We start from the raw sequence: 21,682 nt of genomic DNA, 5'->3' as shown, positions 1-21,682 counted from the left end.
AAATTAAAAAAAGATATATATATCTCTGATCCGACAGACTTTCCGCTATGCTTAAAAAATGCACATGTAAATAACCGTATTCCTCAGAAGCCTGAATACCTGCTGTTACTGGCAACCCGCTACTGAAGGCCTTAACCAATTGTTGCATTTATCTATGGTGGTAAAGGATGCTACAGCAGCCCTGACAATTGAAGCCAAACTGGAAGGAATGTACATAGAATAGCCGTTATTTCACAGCATGGGCTGACAAAGAACATTCAGTGGGCGGCCTTGCAATGCAGCGACATGCTGCTACCAGCAAAGAGCATGAAGAAACAACAACAGTATGTTGTGTACTTTGTGTTGGTAGCACTCCAGGAACCAACCTATTTTGTTAAAGAAAACACACCGTTTTCCATTTCAAGCACATTAACTTGCACATTCACTGATCGGGAAGCAACCACTGTTTTTGTGAAAATCTGGTTGCGATAATACGTAAGTACCAAAAGGACATGCAACACAAAAGTGTGTGCCTGAATGCAGGTTGTGTAAAAAAGGGAACTTTTAATGGAATGTCAACAGCAAACAGTAAATACTGAAAAAGAAAGAGAGAAGGAAAAAAAAACATACACAAGAAAGGACAACAAGAGACTGAAGAGAGGGTGACCTAGACGAAGAAGAAACTGTAGAAGAAGACAAAATGATGGAGGGGAAAATAAGGAGAGATAGTAAGTTCAAGAAGAGAGGTCAGGAGAAGGGACTGATACTAATAATTTTTTGTAGTTCTAGTCATTGAAAAATCTGAATCTGAGAAGCAATGCATATTTGTACATAAACCCAGGACAAATCATTCAGTTGTGGAAAGAGAAAAATAAGAAAATGAAGATTTAAAAATATTTCCCCTAAACTTAAAAAGAAGGAAAAACAACAATTTTAGAGAACTTTGAGTAAATATGGACAGTATTATTAACACTGTAATAAGGATAGGGATACTGGGATGATGTGTTACATGTGGTGTGGATATTATTCTGTTTGAGGGTGTAAGATTCCTAAAAAAATAAAGAAATATTGCAACCAGAAAAATTGTGGGTTGGAAATATAAAGAGGAACTTTGGAAGTGAATGTTGTTCAGGAATGGCTGTGTTGTTCATAGGTTCATAGGTAGGTACTAGGCTATCAGCCCAAGGGCCTAAGTAAGCCCAGCGAACAAGGTTCCCTGGCTTACGCCACCCAAGAAAGTTAATTTCCTGTGCCCCTATTGAGCAGACCCACAGAAGTGATCCCCAGGGTGTATTTCCTATTTCCCATCCATTCATCAAGATTTTTCTTGAATAGTGCTAATGAGGAACTTTGCTTGACATAGATTGGTAGCTTGTTCCAGAGTATAGGAAGTCTCTGGGACAGGAATCTATCCCTCCAGCATGTCCTGTTTATTGTTTTGACAAGGTGTAGGTCCCTAGAGCATGTAGGTTGTAGGGATTGGGATTTCTTTAGGTGTAGCATGTCCAACAGCTCTGGGTTTACATAGCTTTATATGTTAGACAGAGATCTCATCAGAGTAGGCGTTATGCTATGGAGTAAAGCTGGAGTTTTTTAAGACGGTCAGTGTAGGGCATTTGTTTGTGGCCAGTAATCCTCTTTTTGAGGTACTTCTGTGGCCTTTCCAGCTGCTGCAGATGTCTTGGGAGGTACATTCCAAAAGGGGCATTGTACTCTATAATGGGTCTAATGAGTGCCGAGTAGAGGGGAACAATGACCTCTTTTTTTCCTGGATGAGAACCCTTTTGTGACTTGGTGTGCCACACAGAAGGATTTCCTGTCTACTGTGGCAATGTGATTATCAAAGGAGAGACTACTGTCCACCTGGATCTGAAGGTATCTTATCACACATACTGGGTTAAGTAGCCTGCAGTTTATGTGGTAGTTCATGAGTACAGAGTTTTTACCAAAGGAGATGACAGTGCACTTTTTGGCATTGAGCTTGAGGCTATGCCTCTGACACCAGGCATCTATCTCAGTGAGGCCCTTCTGTAGGATGTCCACATCATTTTAAGGGCTTGACTATGGCTACTAGTTTGCAGTCTTCTGTGAACTTTGTTAGCCAGCGGCCTTCTGTGTTAGCCTGTACTTCAGAGAAGTAGATTGCAAACAGGGGAGGTCCCAGGACTGAACCCTGTGGTACTCCCCTTGTCACTGGCTTGAAGTCAGATTTGGAGTCTGCAACTTTTACAGTGTGGGTTCTGTCAGTGAGCCATTTGGCAACCCATCTTGTGATGTAGGGATTTATGTCTAGTTTAGTGGATTTAGCTATAATTCCAGAATGGGGGATGGTGTCGAAAGCCTTGGTGAGGTCAAGACAGGCTGTGTAAACCACCTTACCATCGTCTACAGCTTTGGTGACTGCCTCAAAGAAGTCAATCAGGTTCAGAAGGCATGATCTGCCTTTCACAAACCCGAACTGAGTGGGGTCCAGAGTTTGGAGGTTACCAATGTCTTTGTTTATGAGTTCCAAGATGATACATTCCATGGCCTTGCAGACCAAGCTCATAAGGCTAATAGGGCGATAGTTCCCATGATCAGTGGTGGCTCCCCCTTTGTGGAGTGGGATAATTGTTGCTGTGTGCCATTCAGTGGGCACAAAGCCTGACATGAGACTATGATTGAACATGGTGTTTAAATGGGGAGCCAGTTCATTTTGAAGTTCATGTAAAATGCAGCTGGGATGTTGTCTGGTCCCATGGATGCTGTGTTTTTGGTTTTAGAGAGTGCAGCTTTTACTTGCATAGATGTGATTACAGGGACTCTGCATTCTTCCTGTATAGATACTGGCCCTTTAGGGGGTGAGAAGGGGGTAAAGTTAGCACTGAACCTATCTGCCAGGATGTTGACAATATCAGTTGGTTCTCTAATTTTCATGATGTTGTGCTGTATCTCAGACCAGATCTGGGTGTTGCCATCGAGATTCTTGACGTAGCTATAGAATGCTTCATGGTTGCCCTTAGAATCAGTGGCGATTTTGTTTTCATAGCTATCTTTGGAGGATCTTATAAGGGATCTCAGCTTCTTACTGAGGCTAACCAAGGAGCTCCTCCACTCATGGGATTTTACTCTCTTTTGCAACAGTTTCTTGCTTCTGTTATAGAGTTTGTTTATGGCAGGGGACCACCATATTGGCTTCTTTTTTTTTTGGAGGACAGTGACTTGGTTCTGTTTGGGATAGCATGATCTATGCACTTGTGTAAGTGCTTATAGAGTGCATTTGTGTAGGATTCAGCAGTTGTAACTGCATTGTTCGTCTGCTTGGGTGTCATGAAGTTTGCCACTTCTGTCTTAAGAAACATGAAATTGGCTTTGGAGACATTTTTTGCCATGGTTTCCTTAATGGTGGATGGGGGCAGGATGCAGATATGTAGGGTGATTAGCTTATGGTCGGATCTGACCAATGAGGAGTTGACTTCAGGTGTGGAACACCAGTCACTCATGTTGGTAATGACTAGGACTAGAACATTATTGCCCTGGTGGGGGTGTGGATAAGTTGATCCAGAGCACTGGAATTTATGAATTACAGAAAGCGTTGAGTGAAGGAGTTGGTACATGAGTAGTTTTTCCAGTTAGTGGTGGGGTAGTTGAAATCGCCCATTATTAGGGAGTTTGGTTGAACCCTAATATTTTCCAGTATATCAAGAAAAGAGGAGTGGGAATCCTGGGACATAGTGGGGGATCTGTAGCAAGCTACAATTTGGATTGCAGTTTTGCCCAGAGTTAGTTGCATTTGGATAACCTCGGATGCATTATGCTGCACAACTAGCCTGGAGGTGTGGATATCCTTAATGAATATGGACACACCTCCACCTTTGGTGTTTTGGTCCAGGTCAGATGGCCAAAAAGTGTGGTATGAGTTATAGTCTGGTAATGCAGGGGTGCTCTATAGAACCTTGAACCAGGTCTCAGTCACTGCACAGATATCAGTGTTCTCCATTTTAAGAAGTGCCTCGAGTGAGTGCATTTTGAGATTTAGACTTCTAGCATTGGGTAGCATTACCCTCAGTTTTTGCTTGCCTGTTCCTGTTAGGGTGGTGAATTTGTCATTTGAACCTTGTCTAAAGAGGCACTATAGAGGTGGCAAGATCCTTAGCCAGTATCTGGAATCTTAGAGAGGACAGGTGCAGGCCATCTCTGGCAAAGCATCGTGGCCTGTTGACCATGTCATCCCAGGCAGACAGACACTGATAGCAAACAGTGAAAATGCCTGATGTAATGTTGGCAAGGAAGGAAAGGTCAACTGTTGTAGATATGAGGTAGAGAGAACATGTTTATAGAATTGTAGAATTATATTAATATATAAGTAGCAAGGAAAGCTATCTGTTATCTGTTTAATCAAATATTAGACTATGTGCTAGTTAACATGAAAATTATAATTACAGGGACTTTGATTGCAATTCAAGGGGACAGTGTAAAAAGGAGAGGGAAAGAAAGGTAAAAAATACAGGATGTGATAAAATGGTAAATTAGCTGTGTAGAACAAAAGTTAATGGGCTTATGGAAGAGGGAGAACTTGGATCTGACATTGACTATTTTGTGTTATTATATGGCTTAGGGGTAGACCGTTTAACAATATGAATAGAGGTGATAGAAGAATGGGAGTATATTAAAACAGGAAAGGGAATAAAATGAATAAATGAGAAATTACGGGATGAAACTGTAGCATGGGAAGTATAACAGTTATGGAAGGCTCATATAACCATGAAGAACTTCTATAAAACTGGTCTGAATGATGGACTGAATTTAAAAAGAAGTATAAAAGGTGTTTTTTTCCAATGGCAAGATGATGTAAGAAAGGAAGAGAGAGTGAATTATGAGAAAATATATAGATGTATTAGAGAATTAAAGAATAATACAAGAGAGTATTGTGATATGAAAAAATAAAAATATAAAAGAAATCAAGAAAAAACAAGGCATTACTCTTAGGCAGAGATGTTATTTACAAGGGAGAAGGGAGGAGGTATCTGCATATTTTGGTAAAATAGTAAAGGGGATATTAATATAATGAGGGAAATACAAAATGTAAAAGGAGAGGTAAAAAACTTAACAGCAAAGTTTGAGTAGTTTAGTAAATCATTTGGAGAATGTGTAAAAAGAAGGATGGAAAGTAAAAAAAATGAATTCTTGAACAAGTTAAGAATAATTTAACAAAAGAAATTGCTATTAGTGAATTACTGAAGTACTTAAAAAAGTAAATGTTGATTCAATATTAGGCCCAGATGGTATAGTTTATGGAATATACAAGAAATTAATAGATTAGCAAAGAGAGTGTTTTGTAAATGTACTGAATGAATGGTTGAAGGAAGGGTTTATTTATGAAGAGTTATATCGTAGAATATTAAAATTTATGTGAAAGAAAGATGAGAAAAATGAAATAAAAAATCGATGACCCATCACACTAAATAATATAGATTATAATGTTTTTTATGAAAACAATACAGAGTGGAATGGAAGGAAGGATGATGAATATTGTGGAAGAAAATACTTATGATATAAAAGGGAAGGGATGTCAGGAATTGTTATTGGTTGTGTCACTCACCTGGTCAGTATAAAACAGACGAACATGCATGGGTTCTGTTCAGGTAGCTTTATTATGTACAAACACATCAGGATTAAGGCTTAATAACTTTAATTTAGATAAACTTATAAACAAACTAGCTATCACACTCACACATGCTCACTCTCTGGCTGCACTCTCAAAATGGTACTGAAGCTAGCACATGCTTGCTATTTATAGGTACAATATGCACACACCATTCTACAGATTGTGAGAGAAATTTTGGATGGTATTAGTAAAAGGGTGGATGAGAAACTTTTGGTAGGTAATATCAGCAAGACATTTGATACAGTAGGACATGATGTTTTGTTGGGGTTGAGAGATATATGGAATGGATAATAAAATTAGGAAAGTGTGTTTGTGTGTGTGTGTGAGTGTGTGTGTGTGTGTGTGTGTGTGTGTGTGTGTGTGTGTGTGTGTGTGTGTGTGTGTGTGTGTGTGTGTGTGTGTGTGTGTGTGTGTGTGTGTGTGTGTGTGTGTGTGTGTGTGTGTGTGTGTGTGTGTGTGTGTGTGTGTGTGTGTGTGTGTGTGTGTGTGTGTGTGTGTGTGTGTGTGTGTGTGTGTGTGTGTGTGTGTGTGTGTGTGTGTGTGTGTGTGTGTGTGTGTGTGTGTGTGTGTGTGTGTGTGTGTGTGTGTGTGTGTGTGTGTGTGTGTGTGTGTGTGTGTGTGTGTGTGTGTGTGTGTGTGTGTGTGTGTGTGTGTGTGTGTGTGTGTGTGTGTGTGTGTGTGTGTGTGTGTGTGTGTGTGTGTGTGTGTGTGTGTGTCAGCATATCAAAATGATAGAGTGAGTGAGAGTGTTAGTGAATGGGTGGCTGAGTAATAAAATATGCATGACGTGTGGTATAAGACAAGGTTGCCCTCTTGTTTGCATTGGTAATGAATGCAATAGTGAGTGGACTAGCTTATAAAATGAAAGCTGCTAGATATGTTATACAAAATGAGGTGGTGATTACAGTCATTTTGACATTCACAAATAAAATAGTTGTAGTTGCTAAGAACAAAATGTGGATTAGGGAAATGCTGGCTTGTCTGAATGGGTGTTTAAATGATATAGGAATGGTCATGAATAAAAATAAAAGTAAGGGTTAGTAGGATGTGCTGAAAATTCATGGGTCTACTTTACAATGAGTGAAGTGTCTTCGCTAGGGATAAACTTTGGGAAAATTATGCAGTTATGATACCATGGGAGGGTTTGATAAAGAAATGAAAAGAAAAGTGTATTCTATGGAGGACGCATAGCTCATCTGGTAAATTATGTATTAATGAGAAAACGTAGTATAGATGTCAAATGTTTATATGATCCCAGAAAAACATGAAAAGGAAATTGTGCAACTGGTGTTTTCTTCCACATGGAGTTCAAGATGAAATCCAGTGAAGAGCGATGTGTTGTTTATGAGTGAAGAAGAAAGGGGATCGGAGTTACTAAATCCAGTTGTATATTATGCTGCATTAGATGTGTACAGAGTATTAAAGTGGGTAAAGGAATAGAATGAGAAATTATTAGTGAGAATGTTGCATGTAATATATGTAAAAAAAGTTCTGGCTGCTGATGAGAATAAGGAAAAGAGAAAAAGAATATGCAAATGAAGAAATTAAAAATTATCAAAAAAAGTACACAAATAAAAAGTGACAATATAGAGAACAATAGAAAGACAGGAGGATGTCATATAATAATGTGGTGAAACAATATTATTACATAAATACATGAAAAACGTTACCAGGAGAAGTTCTTAAAGTCATTACAGTAAGGAAAAAGTGTTGTATCAAGATAGTAGAGTGTCAGGATTTCTTATGGAGACTGGTAACAAATAAGTTACCAGTAAAGGGGAATATGCCATATAAAAAGAAAACTGAAAGAGTGTGCTTATTCCCTTGGGAGGGAGAGATAGCAGAGCACCTTTCTGTGAAATGTAAAAGAGTGGTGAAACTGGAATAAGTTGTGTGATGAAAATTTTATTGAGAATATTAATGCCATACACAATATAGATATGAATATGAATAAAATTGTGTATGGATATTATAAGAATAAAAAGAAACAATATGTGAGGAAGGTAGATGAAAATTTATTTTATCTAATATGGGTTATTTGGAATGAAATATTGAATGAAATGTTGCTTAACGGGACATGTTTTTTGGTATTTTCAAAAACTTAGATAATGGCTGTAGACGAATGAATTGGGGTCAATAATGGAAGAAAAACAATGACGTTATAAGAAAAATGATAAATAGCAAAGAAAGTACAAATGCGTATACCTGTACCTGTAAATATGTGCATTTTGTAAATATGTAAATGACGCTTTTTATATTGTGTTAAATAAAGGATCTTTAGTTTTTTTCGATAGGTGCTGCAGGATAACTGTCAGGGTTACCTATTACAAAATCAAAGTTACGGAACTTCAAACACCATATGGTCGACACTATATGATCGAAGTTCCGTAACTTCAAAATTAAAAAAATTAAATAATAAAACAGAGAAAACATACCCTGATGGGTTAAAGCAGGGGGGCAAGTCCCCTGCACCCCCCATGTGGGGGGCTGCACCCCCAACACCCCCCACTACTTAAATATACCAACTCCAAGATCGCACTTCAATGAACTACAGTGCGGAAAGGGAAGATAACCTTTCCTGCACTTTAACTTGATCTCGTAGTTGGTATATTTAAGTAGCAGGGGGTGTGGGGGTGCAGGGGGGCTTGGCCCCCTGCCTGCACCCTTTACTTTTTTTTTTTAATGTTTATTTTGAACACTTCGAATTTTCAATTGTTCAATCATTGAAGGTCGACCTTTAGTGATTCGAACAATTGACAATTCGATGTTCCAATAGGAACCCAACTGTCAGGCTTATATCTAATGTATTTTTTTCACTGGTTGCAACTTTGTATTTGTATTTGTAACTTGTTTTGTCACATAGTATATGCCACACTTACATTTTTTTACTCCATTTCATTTTCTCTTCTGGCTCAGCTCTTAATGGTCTCTACAAGCATAGGCTGACTCTTTGGCTTTGCTGTGGCTAGGCTTTTCTCAAAAATCCCAGGCTTCCCACGTATTGTATCTAATCTGAAGAAAGGAGTGCTGGGAAGCAGGAACACTATTCACTGCAGTACTGTGCCACACAGATACCAAGTACATGAGATAAAGTACCCAAATCTCTTTGGTAAGGCCCATCAAATTCAATAAAAAATCCTGTAGTCAGGGAATCTGAAGCTGCTGTACTGGTAATGGTAAAGGACAATAACTTATTTTTTATCTACCATTCCACAGTTACCATCATGCACACCATTGTTCCATTCATTTCTCTTACAGGATCAAGAACCAGATGCATTCATTCCCCAAACAGATCAGAAGCCCTAAGGTCAATTTATTCCTTGCCTGAGATGACAGCCTCATGAACCCATTCATTTACACACGGCTGAGAGTCTGGTAGTATGGAGCAGGCCATCTTGCTTTCATGCGGGCATCCACACTCATGTACCCAAATCTTTTCCATGGTAGCTGCAGATGATTGTGTACTTTCCTATTCTAGGAGACCCCACGGACACTTTCACACACATGTGCATGCCTCTCAGATTATGTGAAGAACATAGCCACAGTGGCCCAATAGCTGCAATCTGTAAACCCTAAACAGTCCTGCAAACTCTCTCTCTCCCAAGCATAAGTAAGCCAACACTAGCCACGCAATCCTACCCTTCCTGCTCTGTCCTTCCACAGTTCAGTCTACTAAGAGAACCTGAATCATCTGTATCATAGTCGGGGATTTATCTATCTATGCCACAGGCCTAGGGAAATTTAGCAACTTTTCTGCAGTACCTGGACAGTGTGCTTGGCATGTGTTTTACAATGGACAGCAACATATTTTGTGTCAGTGTGGCACCATTGCCTTGTAAAGCAAGTTCCTATTTAATATTTCATCCATCTCAGCATTTCTCTTCCAGTTCCCCTCTCCCGAAAACATTGAAAGGCTCAGCACTGAAGTTGTCATTGGGGTGGTCGGCTATGTTAGTAAATTCTCCATGATCTTTTATGTGAGACATGATTTTTAATTTTTTTTATTTCACATCTATTTACCTGGTAGCACAATGATCACAACTGACCATTTCCAAGAACCTCCTTGGTGCACTACTGGTACTTGGATCTCATTGATAAAAATTAATGGTTGCTTTAGTTACTTTAACTTTTCAAAAAATGTGTTGTGTGTAGCATAGAATAAAAATATGCCTCACTTCAAAGATCAAATGCATTTCTTAATATTTTGGAGCTCTGCCTCATAATTTTTTTTTCAAAATACATGCCATAGGAACAACTTTTGAGGATGTTTATTGCCATATTAATGCCTTTTGCGATTTTCTGTTAGTTTGATGCGCTGTCTTTAAGAGACCACTTGAGGCAAGGGCTGACACTTAAAGAAAGCTTGAGTTCAGATTTACTTTGTTCTTGGACAGACCTTCTTAAAGAACACTTGGCCTGTTCTATACTGAACTGGAGATGCTGTCGTCTAATTTTTATACTGTATTGCACAATTTAATATGATTTGAAATATTCAATGACAAACTTCATGGTTGTCTTATGATATGGTTGATAGTTTGTTGCTGCCACCTGCAGAGAACTGTACACCCAAGCAATGATTTTACAACATTTTCATAGGCTTAGATAGTAGAAAAAAGGCAATTAAAACTGTTATACATGTGTATGTGTTACTTGATAAAATATCTATTAACTGTAACAGAGGTGGATGGCTTGGGCTAGTATCTTACAGCACCTTTGCATATCTAAGCTCTATTTTGAAGGCCAAATGGTTGACATTTTACTGCACAGGGCACCCATTTGCTGAAGAAGTTAATGCCATTATTCCCCAAAACTGACATATTGTTTTTAGCACTGTGGGAAGTTCTTCCTCTCTGCCTTTTTTTCTCTTGAAGGAAAGCTTTGTATTTGGGGAATTTTTAAGGTAAGTCTATTAAAGAATTTCACCTTCAGAAAAGACACCTTTCCACATGACAAGACAAAACAAAATGTGTATACTGCAAATATGTATACAGGGGTGAGACACTTATTGTCAGTAAAATTGTTACAATTATCTGATGCACTTTAAAAAATCAAATCCAAAACAGCACCCAGAAAGGAAAAAAAATGGGCAAATTGTTTTTCCTTCCTGTGTGGTATTTTGGATTTGGTTTATTGTTTTTACATACTAGCACCTTTCTCTTGTTCATCTTTGGCACTTCAAATAATGTAGCATATAGAATTTTTTGTGATTGTCCTGCACTGAAATGTTATGTGGGTTAAACTTTTAGAAAAAGTAAGGTAAAACCTAGGAACATTTAACAGATGTTAAAACCACAAAAACTAAAAAGAAAAACATTACTCTAGTGGATGTATATGCTTTGGAAATTGATGGGCCATACTTGCAAATGTTCTGCTCGGATCAGTGTAATGTTGCAATTCACACATGAATGTTTTTAAATTTAGCATTTTAGGGACCCCTAGGATGTAAAAAGGGAACAGCTTTAAAATCCTTAAATAGAATAGAAGATGAATAAGTTTTTAAATATAACACTGTATATCCTTGATATTTAAATCCAAATCTCAGATGGTAGTTTTAATAAGATAGCACACTGAAATAATTAAATAATGTGTTGATTCTTTGTAGTACATTTGAGGTAATTGAATCCAGAGATTATCTAAACAGTCCTATCTTAGTTGATGGTTGATGGCCACGCTGATGGGTAAGAAAAGTTTTATTTGCATGTATATTTTATTTTTTACTACTGATATTCACTGCTTGTATGAAGGAATGGATAGCTTATAGACATGATTTTCTTTGATTTATATTTTGATGTTTTACCTTTAATTTTCACTGCTGGTTGTTAGAAAGGGATAGGTTTTAGACAGCCAAGCTCTAGCCACCCCAAGGAGCCTAATCAGCTATAAATTTGCACAGACTGCAAAGAAGTAAATCCAGAGCTTATTTAAGCAATCCCATCTTGGTTTGTGGTTTACTATGGAGTTGACTGGTAAGATATGCTTTATCTGAATTTATATTATAGTTTTTACTGCTGTTTTTCACTGTTTCTAGGAAGGAAGGAAGGAATAGCTTGTAGATAAGAAGATTTACTTTGATTTATAAATTGTTGTTTTACCTTTAATTTTCACTGCTGGTTGTTAGAAAGGGATATGTTTTAGACAAGTAAGCTTTAGACACCCAAAGAGGCCTAGCCAGCTATAAAGTCACACAAACTGCAGAGAGGACAATCCAGAGCTTATCTAAACAATCTTATCTTGGTTTGTTGTTTACTGTGGAGTTGTCTGGTATGATATGCTTTATCTGAATTTATATTATAGTTTTTACTGCTGTTTTTCACTGTTTCTAGGAAGGAAGGAATAGCTTGTAGATAAGAAGATTTACTTTGATTTATAAATTGTTGTTTTACCTTTAATTTTCACTGCTGGTTGTTAGAAAGGGATATGTTTTAGACAAGTAAGCTTTAGACACCCAAAGAGGCCTAGCCAGCTATAAAGTCACACAAACTGCAGGGAGGACAATCCAGAGCTTATATAAACAATCTTATCTTGGTTTGTGGTTTACTATGGAGTTGACTGGTAAGATATGCTTTATCTGAATTTATATTATAGTTTTTACTGCTGTTTTTCACTGTTTCTAGGAAGGAAGGAATAGCTTGTAGATAAGAAGATTTACTTTGATTTACAAATTGTTGTTTTACCTTTAATTTTCACTGCTGGTTGTTAGAAAGGGATATGTTTTAGACAAGTAAGCTTTAGACACCCAAAGAGGCCTAGCCAGCTATAAAGTCACACAAACTGCAGGGAGGACAATCCAGAGCTTATATAAACAATCTTATCTTGGTTTGTTGTTTACTGTGGAGTTGTTTGGTAAGAGAAATTTTATTTGAAATTATATTTTATTTTTTACTACTGTTTTTCACTGTTTGTACAAATGAAGGGCTAGCTTGTAGACAAGAAGATTTATTTTTGATTTATATTTTGTTGTTTTACCTTTAATTTTCATGAGGAATGGGAGCACTAAATATCAGAGATGCATACAAAGTTAATATAAAGTAAAAGTAGAGGGAGGGACTTTCTAAATTTCTATTCCCTGGCACAGAAAACCTCTTGTTAGCGAGCACAAGCCATTGCCCTGCTATGCTAATGGGTGAAGGCTTATACAGCAGCTTTTTTGTAAATTATAAGATGTATGAAGCACTAATGTCTGACTTTATTGACTGACTGCAATGGTCACTATAAGGGACAGGACATGTATAAGAGGCAAAATCAGGAGCATTCTGTAAAACCAGTGACAGTTGAGAGGGATGTGGACGTTTTCATGTGAAACGAACATCATACCTGCCCATGCTAGCAAGCTCAAGCTGTTGCCCTGCTATACTAATGGATGAAGGCTTATACAGCAGCTTATTTTGTAAATTATAAGATGTATGAAGCACTAATGTCTGACTTTATTGACTGACTGCAATGGTCACTATAAGGGACAGGACATGTATAAGAGGCAAAATCAGGAGCATTCTGTAAAACCAGTGACAGTTGAGAGGGACGTGGATGTGTCCATGTGAAACGAACATCATACCTGCCCGTGCTAAGACTGAGGGACAAAGCCAAGAGCAACACTGGATTACAGCATGGTGAAGTTTCAAATTATTACTTCTACTCACTTAAAAGTTAAATGAGCAAGAGGTCTAGCATTACGATGCATTTTGCAAACAATTAGTAGAATGAAACTCTAAAGTCTGGAATTACTGACTGTCAGCATCAGTGATTAATAAGGGCAGGGGCAAAAACAAGAGGATACATCATGAACATTCTGTCAACATAGAGACTGGTAAGAGATATGTCAGAGTCTGTGCGAGTATGTGTGCATGTGAGTGTGTGTGCATGTAGGAGCGTGAATGAGGGGGGTGCATGTCTGAACAAAATGCATGGCTGCCAGGAAACTGTTTATTTGTACTCAGTGTATTTACAGACAATTCAGAGACATGTAAACTAGGCAATAATAAGTTCTTTTCTCATTGTGGCTAACATGTCTCTGATTCACATTTTCTGAGATCACAGAAACAGTGCTTTTTTGCCAGAGCTCTTACTTCCTGTGATACGTTTCTTTCTGAACCCTAGGGCAGGTATGATACCTAGTCTAAGAGGTCTATACTGCAAAGTGAATTTTCATAACATGCAAATGACTGTAGCTAGCTCATTAGCATTTAAAAAGATTATAACCCAGATCTAAAATCCTGCATTTAAAAAAATAAATTACCAGTCTATGAGACAACAAGCATTATATTACACTGATCACTGTAAATCAACTTTAGTACAATACATGTCATCAGCTATTTATGTCATGCTCAGTTTTTACAACATCAAGGCTTTTTTAACAGTGCAAAATGTCATTCCTTGAGGTCCTTTGGAACAGTTCATGTAGCAGTCTGGTGGTTTCTTCAATGTTCTACTGTATGTAGAGACTTTTACAGGACCATTTGCACTTAATATCTGGTCTTCTGCCAATGACAATTTTTGATGCACAACAGCTTCATTTGTTCAGACAGCTTTAGGAGCTCCCTACTGCATCTCTTGGCCATCACACTCGTTGTGGTCTTTACTTTTGTGTGACAGGACTTGTGATGTTGCTGGCTGCTCTTTTTGCTGGAACCTTTGATTTTGATACATTTGTCCTGTACAAGTCTAAGATTCCTTCTGTGCAGCTTTCCATCATTTCTATGAACAGTAGAATGCTGGTTCAGCTGCTTTGTCAACAAATATCGCTTCAGATTGTGGATTTCCTCATGGCTTCCAATTGTTACATTGTCTCAAACATGCAAATCTGATAATTGTCTCTGCTTTATTTTCCAGCATTTTTGTTTCATTTTATGTTTGTTCTCAGTCACCAACAATGCAGCAGAAACATACAGTCTGTTTTTCAACCTTCTACTCATCAGCAGTTGCGCTGGAGAAACACTGATTCCCTACAGCGGAGTATTCCAATATTCCAAAACTACAATAGAGCAATTCTTTTAGCTTTTGCTACTTGTGTTTTTCCCCTCATGGAAATCTTCAGTGTTTAGATAGTTCTCGCCCAGTTGTCTGTTTTACTGAGGAGTGTGTGGATCAGATGTTACATGTTAAAACTTCCATTTGTTTACACAATATCTGAATTCCTGACTTGGGTATTGCAGATCATTGCTTGATATAAGAACAATATGTACCCATTGTCTTAGGAACTTGGCCTTTAATGCACTAACTCCGTTTACAAATAAAGGCAGGCAGAGAAGAAGATAAGTAGTGTGGTCTAAAACTAACAAGGAGGAAGAGGAAGTGAAGCAAGCTATAGTTAGAATGCATTGAAAACTAATAGAAAAACATGAGATCTGAGGCAGAAGGCAACAGAATTCTAAGAAGACAACAAATGTAGAAATAGATAAGTAAGTAACAGTTAAAAGGACAGGAGTTTAAGTTCTAGGTCAGAACTGTGGTTTGGGGGAGAGCACTGAATGTGGTGACTTAGGACATGCTAAGAGGAAGGTAATTCAGTACTTTGCAGTGATGGTAGAAAAGGTTAGCTTGGCCAGCAGCAGATGCAGGGTAATTTTAAACTAGACAATGAGGTAGACATTAAGTGTGTATGAGGGTTGGCTGATAGGTGATGGAGGGTGATGCAGAGGGTGGCATGGGGGGAACAGTGGTGATGAGAGGTGGCACTCTGGGGGAGATCTTTGACCTGGGGCTCCTTTTTCACCTGCTGCTATCCCTAGTTGTACTATCAAACAAATTTACCAGTTTTGTATTGTTCGAGTCTCCCTTCGCTGCTTTAGAAAATGTAGTACTATTATTTACATCCTTAATATTAACTATTTAAAATGTAAGAGACAACAACAAAAGGAAAAAAACGGCTAAACTCCAAGAGTAAAAGCTGTGCTCCCAAAATGAACAAAGATCACCAAAGCAAAAAATCTGGCAACAGATGGTTTGATGAAGCTATAATGTGAAAGTGCTAACCAACTGAGTGCACTAATAAAGCTGTGTTTTTTACTTAAACTTGAGTAAGCAAAGTTGCTGTTACGTTAAAGTCGCTAATTATTTTGAACTCTGCATGGTAGCTGTTGCCAGATTTTTCGCTTTGGTGATATTTAAAATGTAAGTTACAGTCAGAGGAAAATGCCATACAATGTAGTGATGGTCAGGATGCAATGCAGTATGGTTCCATTAACTCTAGACCTTTCTGCAGATGTTTGGACTGTGTACCATTTGAGATTGCTGTAACTTTGCAGAGCACTCTCAAGTTTCCCTGTATACTTTCACAGGCACGTGGACTGGAGTATCTGGGGCTAAAAGTCTAGTCAATGTTAGCTAGAATGAGGCCCAATGACTTTTTGAGCATGCTGTAAATCAGGTCACCATTCTGCTATTTAATGTTACACATCGCAAGCTACAGCTATGCCGATATAATATTTGATTAAAATAGCAGCTATATTAAACAGGTTTTTGTGAGCTTAGAGACATACTGTACCTGGTTTTAGTGTGCAGTTGTACTTGGAAAGTTGGACAATTCTTCCAGGCTTGTTGATATATAGTGTTGCTTCACATGTCCCAAAAACCTAGAAATACAGCAGAGGTTATATCAGAACACATTATTATTAATGTATTTGTGATGTTTATTGACAGGTATACTCATCTAGATACAAGTGTTAGTTTTCTTGTTTGCCTTAGGAGCTTCTGAATAGAATAAATCTGTTGACTCGCACAGTGTAAAAGAGAAATAGAACAATAATTATTGCTGAAAACATAGGAGTACATTTAACCCAAGGAAACCACCTTGGCTACACCAGCATTTGCACCACTGTTTACTGTGTTATAAATAAGATAGACAATGCATTAATTAAAAAGCCAACAAAAGACAGTAATGGTGAGCATATGAAGTTTGCAGAGGTGAAAGATATCTCCCAAAAGCAGAAAAGTCTATTCCAGTAATACAGATATAATCCATTGTGACAGAAAGTGAACTTGGTACAATATTCATTTCACTTTGGTATGGATCTCAAAGCTATTACACCTCAGAGGTATAAGTAAAACAATAGTGAAATGTAATACTCACAGCTAGATGTAAGGGTCTGACTGGACAATTCTTTGAAATCGTTTTGCTTAGAACATGGCATTCTGTCTCTTCCACATCTAGTGTAAGGTAATAGAGACTATGAAATGGTGCCTGCAAAGAAAAAAAGATCAGTAGTTAATTGTGACCTAAAGACAGGAAAAAGGGGGCTAAATATTTTGACCTAGCAGGAGTTAAAAGTGGTGACTTTGATCATTGCAGTTGTGATGCAGTCTGGTATTGTGTGCCCTGCTAGATGTGCTTAGTGTCAGCCTACATTAGTGTATGATATTTGTACAGTTCTGTGGTACAATATGGCGAGCACAGGGTCACTATTTGTAAAAGAAGACTGGCCATTGGAAAGAAGCTAACCACAATAAACTAAAGTTAACTTAGGCATTTATAAAGCATATAATCATAAAGTAGTACAGCAGTTTTCAGGCAGGGCATCTTCCTGGAACACAGTGACTTGGATTCATTTAGTTGCTCATATAAAAAAGGAGTCCTGATTGAAGAAATGAGTCATAGATGACATGCTTACCTTCTTTGTAAGGAGAAGAGTACACGTAAGGGACTGGGCACAGCAATAGTGTTCCAAAGGGGACTGGAGCAGAGTTTTTTGGGCAGACCTCACAGCAACAAGGACCATGGTAGTACACAGCACCAGGTGGATTGGCAGTGCATTATGGGAACCCACATAAGTAACCTGTGGGGATTGGGAGCTCAACGGAACCCTACATTTATTGCCAGTACCCCTGGGAAAGGAGGGCTTCAGGTCGGTACACTGAGCTCCCAACCTCACACATTTTGTTAGTATCACCTGTCACTCGAAACCTTGGAAAGAATGACAAATCACAAAGCAAGGACTAGGACTGAGAAATGCCTGCCTACCTGAGCTCAGCAGGGTGACATTGATCTGGATGCACAAAATGCTAAAAGAACATAGAAATTATAGATATAGCTAAGGCTGGTAATGCCTGGTAAAACACAACATATATGTGCAACTAGCAAACAAATTAGCTATAAGGACTGTTAAAATACAGAAATTGTAGAAGAAATAACCTGATTGTTGACAACTTAGTAGCCAGTGGCATTGATTGATAGAGCAGTCAAAACAGTCTTTATCTGCTGCTGAGGCTAATGCTTCTGTGATACATGTTTATGAAATTATTTCTTATTGCACTAAATTAAATAAGATACTGTCAGAATGTTTGTAATAAGTCAAAGTCTTTATAAAACTGTTTCTTACTGCACTAAATGAAATCAAAGAATGTCAGTATATTTGTGATGTGCTTTTGAAACTGTTAGTGCCCTAAATTAAATAGGAGAATGTCCTTATTGCTATTAACTTTTGGTTGTAAAACAAAAAAGTGCAAAGCATGCAGCTGACCCATGGTATATCATTACTGATAAAAAGAGACTCATTTCTTCTGTGTTTCACTAAATACTGTATTCAAAGTGACCAAAATGTGGCTATATAAACATAAGATGATTCAGTAATAGTGGATATACTAAATCCAGCTTTAACATTATTACTAGCATCTTGTGTTTTTTTTGTTTTGTTTTGTTTTGTTTTCTCATCAAGATGGATCAAAATAAACAAACAAGCAAGCAAACTAGAAACAAAACTTGGGGCATGATGCTGTTTGTATATCAATGTGTATCGACACAATTTTATCAGTCATGTTATTACAGTTTCAAACTGTTTGTATTATTCAGTATATAAAACAGACATTATTACATATGCAAAATGACAAAAAATTGCAGGTTCATCACTGACTAGGCTGTGATGAATACGCATTTTAACAAGAGGGAGGAGCATAGGGTGACATACAAGAGTGGAGGAAGATGCACACAGCTGGATTATATCTTATGTAGGAGGGCCAGTTTAAAGGAGATTGGAGACTATAAAGTGGTGACCGGAGAAAGTGTAGATTTATAGGTTTTATAGATTAGTACTAGGCTAACTGCCCTCGCGGGCCATTTTAAGCCTAGCCAATTACCCCATGAGAGAATCAAACCCTGCACCTTGTGTCTGCAAGGTAAACACCTTAACCATTATGCCATCCTCCCACCAACATGATTTGGGGGAAAGACCCCCACAGAAGCACAAGTAGATAATGCAAAGGTCAGAGATAATGCATTGGTTGGAGGTCAGGATCGAACCTTGTACCTTGTGCATGGGAGGCGGATACCTTAACCGCTTTGCTATCTGGTCTCTAGCAAATTGCTACAAAGAGTACTTTGAGGGGTAGTTAGGCAGCCTAGGATGGCGGTTTGTAGGATGACATTCGTGATCAAGAAGAGGAGGAGGAGTGTGAGGGCAGCACCAAGGATCAAATGGTGGAAACTGAAAAAGGGTAACTGTGAGGTGGAGTTCAGGGATGAGTTAAGACAGGCACTAGGTGACAGTGAAGAGTTACCAAATAGCTGGGTAACTACAGCAGAGCTAGTAAGGAACATGGCTAGAAAGGTGCTTGGTATCACATCTGGACAGAGGAAGGATGACAAGGAGACATGGTGGTGGAATGAGGAAGTACAGGAGAGTATACAGAGAAAGAGGTTGGCAAAGAAGAAGTGGGATTGTCAGAGAGGTGAAGAAAGTAGACAGGAGTATAAGGAGATGACGTGCATGGCAAGGAGAGAGGTAGTGAAGGCTAAGGATAAGGCATATGAAGAGTTGTATGAAAGGTTGGACACTAAGGAGGGAGAAAAGGACCTGTACCGATTGGCTAGACAGAGGGACCGAGCTAGGAAAGATGTGCAGCAGGTAAAGGTGATAAAGGATAATGAGGGAAACATACTCACAAGCAAGGAGAGTGTGTTGAGATGGAACGAGTACTTTGAGGGGTTGATGAATGAAGAGAATGAGAGGGAGAGAAGGTTGGATGATGTAGGGATAGTGAATCATGAAGTGCAGTGGATTAGCAAGGAGGAAGTAAGGATAGCTATGAAGAGAATGAAGAATGGAAAGGCTGTTGGCCCAGATGACATACCTGTGGAAGCATGGAGGTGTTTAGGTGAAATGGCAGTGGAGATTTTAACCAGATTGTTTAATGAAATCTTGGAAAATGAGAGGATGCCTGAGGAATGGAGAAAAAGTGTTTTGGTACCGATTTTTAAGAATAAGGGTGATGTGCAGAGCTGTAGTAACTACAGAGGGATTAAACTGATAAGTCACAGCATGAAGTTATGGGAAAGAGTAGTGGAAGCAAGGTTAAGAAGGGACGTGATGATTAGTTATCAGCAGTATGGTTTCATGCCGGGAAAGAGCACTACAGATGCAATGTTTGCTCTGAGAGTGATGATGGAAAAGTATAGAAAATGTCAGAAGGAGTTGCATTGTGTTTTTGTAGACTTAGAGAAAGCATATGACAGGGTGCCTAGAGAGGAGTTGCAGTATTGTATGAGGAAGTCAGGAGTGTCAGAGAAGTATGTAAGAGTGGTACAGGATATGTACGCGGGTAGTGTGACAGCGGTGAGGTCTGCGGTGGGAGTGACGGATGCGTTTAAGGTGGAGGTGGGGTTACATCAAGGATCAGCTCTGAGCCCTTTCTTATTTGCAATGGTGATGGACAGGTTGACAGACGACATCAGACAGGAGTCCCCATGGACTATGATGTTTGCAGATGACATTGTGATCTGTAGTGAGGGTAGGGAACAGGTGGAGACGACCCTGGAGAGATGGAGATATGCTCTAGAGAGAAGAGGAATGAAGGTCAGCATGACTAAGACAGAATATATGTGTGTGAATGAGAGGGAGGATAGAGGAATGGTGAGGATGCAAGGAGTAGAGGTGATGAAGGTAGATGACTTTAAATACTTGGGGTGAATAGTTCAGAGTAACAGTGAGTGTGGAAGAGAGGTGAAGAAGAGAGTACAGGCAGGATGGAGTGGTTGGAGAAGAGTGTCAGGAGTGATTTGTGACAGATGAGTACCTGTAAGAGTGAAAGGGAAGGTCTGCAAGAGGGTAGTGAGACCAGCTATGTTATATAGGTTGGAGACAGTGGCATTGACAAAAAGGCAGAAGTTTGAGCTGGATGTGGCAGAATTAAAGATGTTAAGATTTGCACTGGGTGTGACGAGGGTGGACAGGATTAGGAAACAGTATATTAGAGGTTCAGCCCAGGTTGGAAGGTTTGGAGACAAAGCCAGAGAGGCACGATTACATTGGTTTGGTCATGTGCTGAGGAGGGATGCTGAGTATATTGGGAAAAAGATGCTAAGGATGAAGCTAGCAGGTAACAGGAAAAGAGGAAGGCCTAAGATAAGGTTTATGGATGTGTTGAGAGAGGACATGCAGGTGGTTGGTGTGACAGAGCAAGATGCAGAGGACAGGAAGAAATGGAAACAGGTGATCTGCTGTAGCAACCCCTAGCGGGAAAAACTGAAAGAAGATGATGATGATCACTGACTAGGAAAAATTAATTTGCATTTTATGATAAGGTAGAACAGGGAAATAAATGCATCCATGTAACAAGGATCTGTAAACAAATGTACAGCTAGTCAACACCCAGACTGGTTGAGAATGGGAAATCATTTTCAGTGGTACTGCCACTTCAGACTTGATTATATAATAAAAGGGGTACATCTGTGAAAATCCATGTATGGAGAGTCTGGAAGTTTTCTCCCATCTCAGAGAAAAGTAAAATTAAAATTTTGCACTTGGTCTAGAAGTAGAAATTAACTAAATCATCACTGTGTGTTGATGTCTTAGGTCCCTTATAATGTTAATGTATGGAGTTTCAGCATATAGTGTACAGCTGATAGAAAGATAATGCTTTTTACTTGTAAATACATTCTTTTTGGTATGCCTGCTTGTACCAGTAGTTTGAATAGGTAACTGATAATCATTGGTGTATATGGACCTATGAAAGTCCAGTAGAAGTACCCATTGTCAATTTTAATAAGTAAATAAGTATTTGGTGTAAGCAATTTGGTACAAATCATTATATAGGTTACAAAATGGCATTTAATATCTAGTAAATTGTTAA

At 38.6% G+C, this 21,682-nt stretch overlaps 1 protein-coding gene and 1 long non-coding RNA gene across 3 annotated transcripts in view; one reads left to right on the top strand and one right to left on the bottom strand.

Annotated features, from left to right (window-relative positions):
• LOC122801121 overlaps positions 1–21,682 on the top strand; it is a 375,071-nt gene that overhangs the window by 268,966 nt on the left and 84,423 nt on the right. The gene's annotated exons all lie outside the window — the stretch shown is intronic.
• LOC122801120 (fetuin-B-like) overlaps positions 1–21,682 on the bottom strand; it is a 163,037-nt gene that overhangs the window by 99,045 nt on the left and 42,310 nt on the right. Inside the window, exons 2-3 of the mRNA XM_044070648.1 lie at positions 16,692–16,802; positions 16,107–16,194 (exon numbers count right to left, since the gene is read on the bottom strand). Of these exons, the coding sequence (XP_043926583.1) occupies positions 16,107–16,194; positions 16,692–16,802 (199 nt within the window). The remainder of the gene's footprint in view (positions 1–16,106; positions 16,195–16,691; positions 16,803–21,682) is intronic.

This window comes from Protopterus annectens, chromosome 4.part1, assembly GCF_019279795.1.
Source record: "Protopterus annectens isolate FY-2018-M chromosome 4.part1, PAN1.0, whole genome shotgun sequence".
NCBI classification, from domain to species: domain Eukaryota; kingdom Metazoa; phylum Chordata; order Ceratodontiformes; family Protopteridae; genus Protopterus; species Protopterus annectens.
The sequence above is the reverse complement of the archived record's forward strand: the minus strand, read 5'-3'. Positions and strand labels throughout refer to the sequence as shown.